Here is a 13,488-nt window from a genome sequence, read left to right as displayed (position 1 = left end):
CAAATCATCATTGAATTACATGCACACCAATGATTAGTAAGTGAGCTTAATAATGATCCAACAATGTTCATTGTAAAACATATATATATATATATATATATATATATATATATATATATATATAAACATACACACACATATTTGAGTGCCTCTCTTAGCTGACTTTTTCTCTCTCTTCCCAACAGAACCGCGATGTGCATCTGAACCTGGTAAGGAAATAACTGCAGCATTTTAATACTTTGGGGGAAATTTACTAAAGGAAATTTGTAAAAAATAGGTGTATTTGTATCCAGAAATACACTTATTTTTTACATTTACTATCCCGAAAATACGGCAATTTGTATTCGTATTAATGTGCTATCAATACGAATATGAATTGCCGTATTTTCGGGATAGTAAATGTCAAAAATAAGTGTATTTCTGGATACAAATAAACCTATTTTTTACAAATTTCCATTAGTAAATTTCCCCCTAAATGTCAAAAATAAGTGTATTTCTAAATACAAATACACCTATTTTTTTACAAATATCCCTAAGTAAATTTCCCCCTTTATATCTAGGAGGTTTGCAAGAGAAACAAGTAACGTGCAGGATTATGGAAGTGGAGATATTGTCCGTAGCAACCAATCAGATTCTACTTACTATTTATCTAGCACCTTCAAAGACTACCCGCACTTTAGTCAGTGTACCATGTATGTACTAAGGCATGGAGAGAGATAAACTGGATGGAAATAAAGTACCAGCTGTACCCTTAGCGTCTGCATCACATTACATGCCTACAGCGCTGAATGAACAGCTATATAATAGCCTCCATAAACCTAGTACCAGTTATTGTGCACATGAGGCATACAGATGGAGCTATGCTTAATCAACCTCCTGGCACGTCAGAGCGTTCCATCTCCGTGCGCCGCTCGCTGAGAATGGGTCGCGCGATGCTTGTCGGCCCCATTTGTGGCAATGGGACGCACATGCATGTGAGACAATTGCACGTCCCCGTCTTGGCGCGTCGTTCGCTCTGGTGCGCCAGGCGGTTAAATAAGTGTGGCTCCATCTATAGGCGCATGCTGTACTGATGTTTCACAGTTGATAGATTTTCTTGCTACTGAGCATGTGCGAAAAGTCTAGTAAACCGTTACTGCGAACCAAAGTTTACAATGGCAAACACATTTGTGTGTAACATCACTATTGGTTTGAGATTGATGTGTGTAAAGTTTTTGCAAATATCTGACCCACGCTCACATTTATTTAAGTCGTTGCCTGGTAATTTTAGTAATTGTAAAGGAAAGATAGTCAAAAATACAGACATAATTATTGCAGCATGTAGTTCCTTAAGGTCGTCTAACTGGTCTCTGTACTGTTTTATATCAGGGGTCAGGGAACTTTTTTACCTTTTACCCCAAAATATATTTAGATGCTCCGAGGCTACCCCCCTTGATTTGCCAGGAAGAAAATCGTATAAATGTAATACATACTGTACCTCCAGAAATTGATTATATATCCTGCTAGTACGGGACACAGCCTGGGAGCCATTGATGATGATGATTACTATGTATGGCTGTGTGTGGTACAAAATTTGTACCACACGCAGCCATACATGGTAATCATCATCATCAATGGCTGCCAGGCTGTGTGTGGTGTAGCCATTGATAATGTGACAGCCAGTCAATTATTAGTGTCAGTATTTCAAGATGGTTTAGTGACAGTCTGTGCAAATATTTCCCCCTAGACTAGAGATGGGTATATCTTGACAGGTGCCTATAACCAGGCAAAGAAACTCAGCGCCGCACCAGCAGTACAGACTGTGCGCTGCCATGGCGCAGCAACTAGTCGACAGTTACAGTACTGTAGTGTACAAGGACCTGATGCAGTGCAGTGCAGTGTATCAGGCCTTTGTGTATAACCCGCTTCCCTGCGTGGGCCCGGTTCATCACGCAGGGAAGAGTGTTATACACAAGGGCCTGAGGCACTGCACTGTGTCAGGTCCTTGTACACTACAGTACTGTAACACACATAGCCGGGCATGCATATAGATTCATATGTATGCCTGGTTATGTCTAGGCAGCATGACCGTCCATTACCCCCAGGAATTTCATTTTCACTCCATTTGGGGTAATTTACCCCAGTTTTATATTGTTTTTTACTTTTCTGTAAAGTAACACAATCATTCCCAGATATCATACGTTACTACAAACACAGGCATTACTTCTATAACAAAAAATGTATGATTATTTAAACCGTTATGTTACATACTGTAGGTTAGATTTATATGGAAGTGGCATTTAGAATGACTCCTCTATGTATGATTTGAATCACTGCTTATCAAGAACTTATATGTGTCATAAATTGGATATAAAAAAAAAACATGGCACAGTTACCCAACACATTTATAAGCTCATGTTAATATTGCCGTAGGGAAGTATTTACTTGCAGACAATAAGTCACAGATTACTGGGCTGTCCGGAGACCGTCCCTACATGCCCTGCACACTCACACAGCCTGGGGATCCCGCTTACAACAGCCTTTACTCATCACTCCAGCCTTCTCTGTCTAATGTGTTCTCCACTCGTTCTGTCTAGACAGAAATCAGCCCGTATCACTGAATGTTTTTTGAGTTAATAAACAGTTCAGTTGTTTAAGGCTAACATCCCAGTTTGTCAAATTACCTGATCTGTTCTCTTTTGTGCTTATTTTGACTCAATGCTGATTGAAAAATGAATCAATGACCAGCTGTTGCCTTTACCCATTACTCAGCTGTCTACAACCGGGGGCCTATCCAATTTCTGCTGTATGTTCTATTTAGTGACATGCAAAAGGAAAAGTGGTTTTATAGATAAAAGGGAGGAAAATTATAATGTCTAAACCATATATAAGACTTTCTTTTGTTCATCTGAGCTCATGTAACAGCCTGATGACTGCAGTAAACCTTTCACAGTAATACCAAAAGTGAAAAGTGTTTCTAGGCTTTTAAATGAAAGGCAATAATGTATTTTTGACTGCAGCCATGTATAGCCCCAGGGATGAGACAATTTGCTGGCCAGGTTTGTAACAACTGATACAATCTAAGCAGATAAATGTACTCATGTGCACGCTTGGTTTTTCACAGACTCTGTTGTTTTAAAGCACGCATGTCCAAACTATGGCCCTCCAGCTGTTGTGAAACTACAAGCCCCATCATGCCTTGCAACAGTTTTGCTATTAGGGAATGCTAAAACTATAGCAATGCATGCTGGTATGTGTAGTTTTACAACAACTGGAGGGCAATAGTTTGGACATGCCTGTTTTAAATTTTATATATATATATATATATATATATATATATATATATATATATATGGTGCATATCCGCCATTGTAAAAATGCAAACATGCAAAGAGAAGTCCCATTATAAGGGATATAAAAATGTATTCTATGGGATGTAGTTTTCATAAGTGTTCTTATTGCTTTCTCATCCAAGGACATTTTTTGTTGTCCAATGCTGTCCTATAAGGACAGGCCAGTCAGTCAGTGCGAGGACCACGCTCAGGCCAGTCTTGCTGCTCAGCCTGTTTACTTTGCCAATTCACATCTGGTTTTCAGATTGAATGAGTGATGGCCACATCTCATCAACTAAGAAGATAGATTGCTTTTTCATTTACACTAGGCCCTGTTTATGTGAATGATGGTGGCACACGCAGACTGGTAATGGTCCTTGAGCATCTGAATTTTCTCATACAGTATGTTTTATAGTACACAAAAAATTCGATCTCCTGTACATGAACGGCACTCGAAGAGTCAATAATCCAGCACAAATACTGATATAGTGGTCATCACGTCAGGGTTTCACCCCTTTTATCAAGCCATAAATAAACATAATAAGAACATAACTGAATAGTTGGCTATGGACTGTGCTCTGCACTGATATAGATATATATCCTACTTCCAGAATATTGTAGGTTGGTGGGGAAACGTTTTCGGGGAATCAACCCGTCCTCAGCCCCAAACCTACCTACAGTATGTAAGGGTCACGGGGAAACCTTCTTTGCCAAGTGGCTTCAATGGGCTACCACCATCTTCAGTGGCTGCAATGGGCTACCACCATCTTCAGTGGCTGCAATGGGCTACCACCATCTTCAGTGGCTGCAATGGGCTACCACCATCTTCAGTGGCTGCAATGGGCTACCACCATCTTCAGTGGCTGCAATGGGCTACCACCATCTTCAGTGGCTGCAATGGGCTACCACCATCTTCAGTGGCTGCAATGGGCTACCACCATCTTCAGATGGCGGGTGCTGCGCTTTGGAATTCTGGATATTGTCTCATTCTGATAGCATTGCATTCTATGGGGGATGTGGCTGCAGGTGGGAATAAAGGGATCACAGCAGATTTTGGATACTTACAGTAATATTTGCAGCCATACCCGAAAATGGAAATAGCCACAAACATCGTTTGATAAATGGGACCCTTACTAAGAAGTATCTTATGGCCTAACTACAGTTATGTTAACACAGTTCTCTCTATATAGAGCAAGACAAACTTATCACCTAAATGCTGAAACTGTTTTCTCCATGTCTTTGTCTAAAGTTATTCAGAAAATTTGATAGAACCCAGGTTTTTCCCTAATCAGCCATGCCTTTAAGTGTATATCACCATCACATGTTGAGCATATACTGGCAATCCATATACCGGTATATATATTGTCCTTAGAATACAGAAGTTATAGTCTGTCTCCTTCCCCTAATGCACAAATTTGTCTCATACAGAATAATGAACAGCGGAAAATGTAAGGCAGCATAAATTTGTATGTAGTTTAATAAGAAGGAAATGAGCATATAATGTGCTGTAAGTCAAAGTATTTATAGGACTGTTTTGAATCTCAAATTGTGTGCCAAGAAAGTAAATTTGGAGCCAGACAAAATTTTAATTTGTCAGCAAAATCTAAATAAGAAAGGGGGAGATATTAATGGAAAATACAGCTGTTTAAAGTTGAAATGTACTATAAAGCTGTTGTGTATTTGATAGGTATATTGGTACAGAGGCTTTTGCTATTTGAGCAGTGTTAAATGAACTGTACATACACTATTTGCTGGTTTATACAGACTACATTACTGTGATGCCACACAATGGTGAAAAAGTATAGGTACAATTGAGAGAAGCTAGTTTTCAGATTCATTTAGTATGCAATAATATATACGTGTGTGTGTGTGTATATATGTATGTATATATATATATATACTGTATATATATATATATATATATATATATATATATATATATATATATATACCAATATACCAATATATATATATATATATATATATACCAATATCCGGCAGTCGAATAAACTTGAATACTTGAACGGGTGCCCCCAATAATCACTTTAGCATTTCAGCCCAGCAATCACACATATATTTCAAAGTAGTGCCACTCACGTTCCTTGAAAGAAAAAGACGACTACTGTAAGGTCTTCAACGTTTCGGTTATTTTAATAACCGTCATCAGGATACAGTACAAACAAGTATGTAGTAACCTTATACAGCGTCTCAATGTAGACACAATGCTAAGAATAGCGATTCATATGATCATGTGATCATATGATGCGCTATTCTTAGCATTGTGTCTACATTGAGACGGGTTGATTCTGGTTGACACGCAGCGCTGCGTGTAATTTTTAGCCCGCCCACCGCTCACAGATGCCGCCGTCCCCCTTCACAGGGTGAATTTGCCCGCACAGCTGCAAATGTATATTTTGCATAAACATCCATTCACAATTTATGGGGCAACACCAGGGGTTAAAGTGAGGGGGAACGGGTGGAACTGAGTTCCACCACCTCTAATGGTGAGGTGGAACATTTTAACTAGGTGGCATAAAGAAATGAGTTCCCCCACCTCTGCATGACCACTTTATGCCCTGGGCAACACCCACATCATTCGATGGTCACCGACCATCGAATGATGTGGTGCGCACATGCAAATCTAAGACACTCTCAGGTGTCAAGCTTGCGTGTGTCCTAACTGAGGACAGGGCGGGCAGCTGACATCTGGTGATGTCAGCTGCCCACCCCCGGCACCCACGTCACTGGGTCATTACCACATACCCTCCAACATCTGAAGGGCAGAAATCGATGTGAGAAGGGAGTGTGACCACGGGTAAAGTGGGCATAGCCATGTGTAAAGTGGGCGTGTGTTCTGCTGCTGAGCATATTTTTCAAAGATGCCTCCCACCCTCCACGTCCACTGCATGCACAGCAACCCCGCAGGAACTGTGTTTAGTTAAGTCCCACCACAGAGATGATCATTTAGAATTTAATTAATGTGAGGACTCACTGACAGGCTGCGCGGCCGCTCCCGAGTCCCGTCACCTCCAGTCCACCTCCTGCGTCCTGCCACAGAGAGAGAAATCTTTCTGCAGCACTGCCTCACTGGCTCTGTCTGTGGCGCACAGAAATTACAAAAAGGGCATGTGCGCGCCAGGGGCATCTGAGATGGCATATTCTAGGACAGTAACAGAGCTGTCCTAGAATGTGACGTCATGACACGACGCACACAGTGCCCGGACCACAATACACCCCTGGGAACAGGTACGGGGGCTATGATTTCTACTTTACACCTGCGGGCCCAATCCGGACCATCTGCATCACAACAAGCCCGGAGTTGGAGGACCTGAGGAATGGCCTTAAAACCTTAAAAATATCGGTAAATATTTTTTAGCCGGCACAGACCTTTAAAAAACGGTACTGTCTGGCTAAATCGGTACAGTTGGAGGGTATGTTACCATGGCAACGCCCGGCATTTTCATGGGAACACCCACTCATTGATGTCAACCTTCTTGTGACTTTGTCTGATGTAGAAGTTGCAGCAGTTGCGAATGTGTATGATGTGATGTGTGAAAAACTATACAAATGGTGCAGCCACCTGTCTTTGTATTGAGATGCCCACCGGCAGCTTTGCAATTCCCAGCGGTGGTGTACAAACATGCATTATTAGTTGCAGACCAGTGGATCATCTTCAAAGTACTGTAGCAGCATGGTCACTAGAAGTAAGATGTAGCCAATGGTGACTGCATACCTGTTAAAGATGACCTGTACCCTAGCACCAGAGAATGCAGCCACTGTAATATAACGATTGCCTTGCATGTTATCTTATAAAATTCTACAGATAAAAATACATGTTAAAATGACAGTATGGGAATAACATCTGTTTTCTTGCAGAGGAGATCTGTACGCTGGTAATCGCGGAGACATTTACAGAAGATGCCGGGATGTTCACTTGCACAGCTAGAAATGACTATGGATCAATGACCTGTAGCGCACAGCTCACAGTGCTTGCTGGTAGGTCATTTAGGATGATTGCTATGGTTTCCTGACATTGACACTGATATCCCAGTAACATTATGTCAGTACATCATCCATTAAGGCCTCATTTATCAAATTATGTTATAGCAGTAAGCAGGGTTTGTCAAATACACATAGCTAATGAAGTGGAACAAAACACATCACCCACCAGGCATGGATCATCCTCGCAGTGAGGAACTGTGGGGTGAAGGGCCTACCAGGCAAATAGGTCATTATACAATACATTCACTTGTACACTATATGAGGGGTGGATGAGTCAAGCAGTGAGCGGTAGAAGCTGCTTGGTTGCTATGGTAACTTCTCCACTGGTCCCCTCTTTACACTGATTCATCAATCCCTGAGTATCTAATGAAATGCTAAATAGTGAGAAGCTGCAGAAGATTTCCTAAAGATGCAGACGTCATTGGGGGCTCATTTACTAAGATGGGAGTTCTATTAAAGAGGGGATGCAACCAATCAGTCCATAGCAACCAATCAGAATCTACTTTTTATTTATTTATTTGGTACTTGTTTCCTATCTGGGCGCCCGCTACGTTAATTGCGCACCATGCTATTCTCCGTATAAAAATCGGATCGCATCGCATCGGATACCACAAATGCACATACACGATATTGAACGATGCGATGCGATCCGATTTTTATACGGAGAATAGCACTAATTTTTAGTGGACTGATAATGGCAATTTACCGCCCCATTACCAACGACACCACCACTATCCACGTGATCCCGAAGCGTGGCGAGCGGCGGCGGTACGCGTCCTCCGACTTTTTCATACCCCCACTATCCACGTCGGCGTGGAGTCGAGAATAGAAAGTGTGGCGAGCGCAGCGAGCCACTGAGCCCGAAGCGTGGCGAGCGCAGCGAGCCCCGCGAGGGGACGCGGATACCTGTGAAGCCCGCGAGGGGACACGGATACCTGTGAAGCCCGCGAGGGGACGCGGATACCTGTGAAGCCCGCGAGGGGACACGGATACCTGTGAAGCCCGCGAGGGGACACGGATACCTGTGAAGCCCGCGAGGGGACACGGATACCTGTGAAGCCCGCGAGGGGACACGGATACCTGTGAAGCCCGCGAGGGGACACGGATACCTGTGAAGCCCGCGAGGGGACACGGATACCTGTGAAGCCCGCGAGGGGACACGGATACCTGTGAAGGTATCCGTGTCCCCTTGCAGGCTTCACAGGTATCCGCGTCCCCTCGCGGGGCTCGCTGCGCTCGCCACGCTTCGGGCTCGGTGGCTCGCTGCGCTCGCCACACTTTCTATTAAGTTAAGGCATACAATCAAAAAATCGGACGCCCAGATACTACATAAGTACCGCAAAATCCTGTTTTCATTAGAACTCCCATCTTAGTAAATGAACCCCATTGTTCCATGTTTTCAAGCATCAAATGAGTTGGGCTAACTCTATATTGGGGAACGCAGGCAGATTCCTCACCAAAATGAAATGGCCGGGACAATGATGCCTCATGTACACGTGTGATTCAGTAGCGTTGAGTAAGGAAACTTTGGGAGCAAATAAGCCAACTATTCCCCTACTGTATTTGTAAAAGTTGTTTTAATATTAATATAAGAAAACGTTCATAATGCTCTGTTGATTTATGTTATGTTTCAAAAGTATACAGGTTGACAAAAAAAATGCAAAAAAATATGTAAGTGATTCTCCCCTAGCGTCGTGAATTTAGGGCTTGATTCGTATGGTTTTCCAATGCTTGTGTGTCTGCAAGCTTAAGAGCCAGGTCTTACAATATTGCTCCTCTTAGCTGCAGCATTTGGATGGCAGAGTGGGGGCGGCAACCATCACTAGCCACCAGAATGGGGTGGGGTGTTGTCCCACGTTTTGCAGCGTGCTGAGCATAAGTCTCTTCTAAGCTGTCCGGATCCTACAGTCCGTCTGATTAAGCTTTAGCATACAGAGACTGACTGCAATCTGCAAACCTCACAAACACAGCACTGGTATGTTGCAGATGCATGCATCAGGCGTCTGTCTCCTACAAACGCCTCCTATGGCATCTGCATTCTATTTGTACCAAATTGCAAAGTCAATTCCCTGCACCTGTGCAGTTCCATACAAATCAGAATCAGGGGGATATGGTCAGTTGGTCGACCTAAAGATGGTTCACAGTCATTAGGTCGATACCACTTGGTCGACATACTGCAAGGTCGACAGGGGTCTAGGTCAACATGGGTCAAGATTGACAGGTCATTAGGTTGACACAAGCATTAGGTTGACATGGTCTAGGTAAAAAGGTTGACATGGGGTTTTTCACTGTTTTCTCTTTCATCCATCCTTGTGGCAGCTCAACCATGGGATGTAGGAGGGTCCGCAGGAGCAAGGCACCTATGCTGACTTCACAGTGGGTGCTGTGCTGGCTGGCTGCGGGCTGCAGATGTTTTTGAGTAGAGTAGCTAGGTGTTTTTTATTTTATTAATTTCACTAGTTAGTGCAGGTTTCCAGTGTGTGACTTTCACACTGACGCTGTCTGCTCCATCTGCACAGCGCTTCAACCTCCTTTGCAGAGAGGTTTCCTGGGCCCCAGGGGTGTCCTGAAACGGCTCCCTGTTTAGGGGGGATCTTGGGGGACAGACCCCCCCATGATGGCGGCCACCATCTTGAAGGGGTTTATAGGCTGAAATCCTGTAAAGGAGTTGAAGCCTATTTCAGGAGTCCAACACAGCTGGACGCTTCCAAGTGGTTCCAGAAGGAGGGTAGACACTGGAGGTGAGGAGAAACACTGGTGGTAGCGGCTGAAGGGGGAAAAGGCACCAATAGGCTTCCTTCCCTGCTGAAGCAGGGACTTGGTCTCTTCCTGCCCTCTGTTCTGGCGCCCTTTCTCTCCATAACTGCCTAGCTGAAGGAGGATTTCATTGCAGTTCAGAGGGAAGTTTCTCCTGGGCATCACTTTCCCTGCTGATCACTGAGGATCCATTGCAGCAAGCAGACAGATAAGTACACTGCTACATTATTCTGTGCAATTGCCTGACATTGTGCACTGTGTGTTATCATGACAGAAAGGTGTAGCACTGCTGCTCTGGGGGAGGGCTCGCCGGCCATGTTAATTAACTGCAGATTTTGAGGTGTTAAATTAACCATTGAATGGATGGATCAGAGGGATTTGTGCCCCTCATGTGAGTCTGTGTCCATTGGGGCTCAATTCAGAGGTATAAGCAGTCTGAACCTGCGTGGGCAGCTGCGTTGTGGAGGTCTATGTAGGCTTTGGTTAAGGCTTTGAATAGGCAGAGAGATAAACTGGTGAAATCTCCTGGTCCCCTTTCCCCCTCTTAACCCTCTGTGGGCTCTATTACCCCATCTCAGGGGGACCCAGAGTTGTTGCAGGTCATGCAGGACACTGCACAGAGTGTTTATAAAATGAATGTATTTATGGAGCAATTTGCCAAAACCCCTGAGATAACTTCACCCAGACACCTCCCCTGTTGAACTTAGATTCTGATGAGGAGGGTGCGTGCGTGGAGGATGTCTTTTGGGACCAGAAGGAAGAGGTTGAATCTTCTGTCCCTGGTATTGAGGATTTGATCCTGGCAGTTAAGCAGACTTTAAATCTTTCTGAGGAGGATAAAGTACCTGCTCATTGTGTTTTCAAGAAAATACGCAGAGATTCTGTGACATTTCCCTCGGATGAGGGCATGATTTCCTTACTGGGGGAAGCATGGAAAACTCCTGACAGGAGGCTTCTCATGTCTAAAAGGTTTGCTAACATGTACCCTATGCCAGAGGAACATGTAAAATTGTGGGCTAAAATCCCTTTAGTGGATGAGCCTGTGGCCAGGTTGTCAATATCCACGGCTTTGTTTGTTCAGGGGGGTGCTGCATTTAAAGACCCGGTGGACAAGAAAATTGAAGGATGCCTTAAGGCGGTGTTTGAAGGCGTGGGATTTACCCTACTCCCTATTATTGCCTCTGCGTGGGTATCCAAGGCTATGATTAAATGAGTTGAAACTCTAGGTAATCAGCTTCAGCCTGACTCTGAGGCCTTTGCTTTGGCTGAAAAGCTTCAGTGTGTGGCAGAATATGTATGTGAGGCTGGGGAAGAAGGTTCCAAGATGGCGTCAAAAGTGTCGGCCACTACTTTGACAGCAAGAAGAGCTCTCTGGTTTAAAGCTTGGGAAGCGGACAGGAAATCTAAGAAATCTCTGGAGGCCTTGGCCTTTAAGGGAGAACTGCTTTTTGGCTCAGAACTGGAGTCCATTATAAAGCAGGCCACGGTGGGGAAAGAGCACCTTCCTTCCCACCACGTCAAAACATTCAGTATCCAGATTTGGGGCTTTTAAGCCATCCTTTCGTTCTTCCTTTCGAGGGTGTGCATCTAATAGAGGACAGGCAGGAAGAGTAAAGTTTCCAGCCAGTAAGGGAAGGGCACCCAGATCCCATTCCAGGGCCTTTGCTAAGAAGAACCCGTCCAAAAGCAAGGATAAGTCCTCTGCATGATGGGACAGAGACTCCCCGTTCTGGGTTCAGAGTGGGGGGTCGCCTCCTGCAGTTTCAGGACCAGTGGAACATCTTTCCATCATTTCACAGAATAAATCTCAGGAGGTCTCCCCCAAAGAGGTTTCTTCCAACACCCTTACCGTGGGAAGCTTGCCTGTGGAAAGCTCTCTTGGGGGCGGCAACATTCCTTCTCGAGAAGGGAGTGGTGGTCCCGGTACCTCAGGAAGAAAGAAAGAAAGAGAGGTTTTTATTCCATTCTCTTCCTGGTCCCCAAACCAGATGGGTCCTTCAGACCCATTCTAAATTTGAAGTCTTTAAATCTGCATCTATGGGTGGACCATTTTCGAATGGAGTCTCTTTGCTCTGTGGTGTTAAGCATAGAGTCAGGAGAATTTCTAGCATCAGTGGACATCCAAGATGCTTATCTGGATGTGCCTATCTGCAGGGAACATCAGTCTTTTCTGCGGTTCGCGATAGGAGAGACTCATTTACAGTTCCAGACTCTTCCTTTTGGTCTGGCCACAGGTCCGAGTGTCTTCACAAAAGTGATGGCTGTGATGGCAGCGGCCCTCAGGCTAAAAGGGATAGTAATTATCCCGTACTCTGGTGGACGGATCTGGAGTCTCTGCAATTGGGTGTTCCCTCCGCTCATGGGATTGGCTGGTTGCCATGACCGTTGCCAGTCTCAGGGGCTGGGGGGCGGTAGTTCTGCATCTGAGGTTGCAGGGTCAGTGGTCCAAGGAAGAATCCACATTGCCGATCAATATCTTGGAGCTCCATTTGGTTTGGAATACCCTTTTGAAGGCGGAGGATCTCCTGAAGGATCACCTGTACGCATACAGTCAGACAATGCCACGGCTGTGGCTTACCTGAATCATCAGGGCGGGACTCACAGCAGGATGGCAATGCAGGAAGTCTTGCGGATTTTCAGGTGGGCAGAGGTGAACATTCCTGCTCTTTGGCAGTCTTCATTCCGGGGATCCGGAATGTGGAACAGATTTCCTCAGCAGGGCAGAGCTGCTGGAGGGAGAGTGGGCGCTTCATCAGGAAGTCTTTCAGGAGATAATGGCTCTCTGGCGGCTCCCAGAGGTAGACTTCATGGCGTACAGGAACAACTGTCAGGTTCCCAGGTTCTGCTCTCGGACCAGAGATCTGACCGCGTGGGAAGTGGATGCCATGACAGTTCCGTGGCGTTTCAACCTAACCTACATGTTTCCTCTGTTCCCTATGATTCCGCGGGTCCTGAAGAGAGTGAGGATGCAGGATGTACAAGTCATTCTGATTTCACCGGACTGGCCCAGGAGGTCTTGGTATTCAGACATACTGAGGTTGTCGAAGGACTCTTGGCGTCTTCCTCTTCGACCGGACCTGCTCAGACAAGGACCGTTTCTACACCTGGACCTAGCTCGTCTAAATTTGACGGCCTGGCTTTTGACACCTCCCTACTAAGGAAGAAGGGTTTTTCGAAAGCGGTTATCCAGACCATGCTCAGGGCTTGCAAGCCTGTTTCAGCTGCAAATTACCATCGTATCTGGAAAATCTATATCAGGTGGTGTGAGCGTCAGAAGGTACACACTTCTAGGTTCAAGGTCTCTAGACTGTTTAATATTTCTCCAGGATGGATTCTCAGCAGGGCTTAGCCAGCAAACTTTAAAAGTACAGTTGTTGGCCTTATTTTCTTTCAGAAAAGGGTAGCCCTGTTACCTGAA

At 44.8% G+C, this 13,488-nt stretch overlaps 1 protein-coding gene across 1 annotated transcript in view; it reads left to right on the top strand.

Annotated features, from left to right (window-relative positions):
* The window catches only part of PALLD (palladin, cytoskeletal associated protein), a 350,163-nt gene that overhangs the window by 172,152 nt on the left and 164,523 nt on the right, over nucleotides 1–13,488 (top strand). The window contains exons 8-9 of the mRNA XM_083171059.1: nucleotides 186–209; nucleotides 7,188–7,307. Coding sequence (XP_083027185.1) covers nucleotides 186–209; nucleotides 7,188–7,307 — 144 coding nt within the window. The remainder of the gene's footprint in view (nucleotides 1–185; nucleotides 210–7,187; nucleotides 7,308–13,488) is intronic.

This window comes from Crinia signifera, chromosome 1 (genome assembly GCF_055691185.1).
Source record: "Crinia signifera chromosome 1, ASM5569118v1, whole genome shotgun sequence".
Taxonomy (NCBI): domain Eukaryota; kingdom Metazoa; phylum Chordata; class Amphibia; order Anura; family Myobatrachidae; genus Crinia; species Crinia signifera.
Note: the sequence above shows the minus strand (reverse complement) of the source record. Positions and strands in the feature narration are given on the sequence as shown.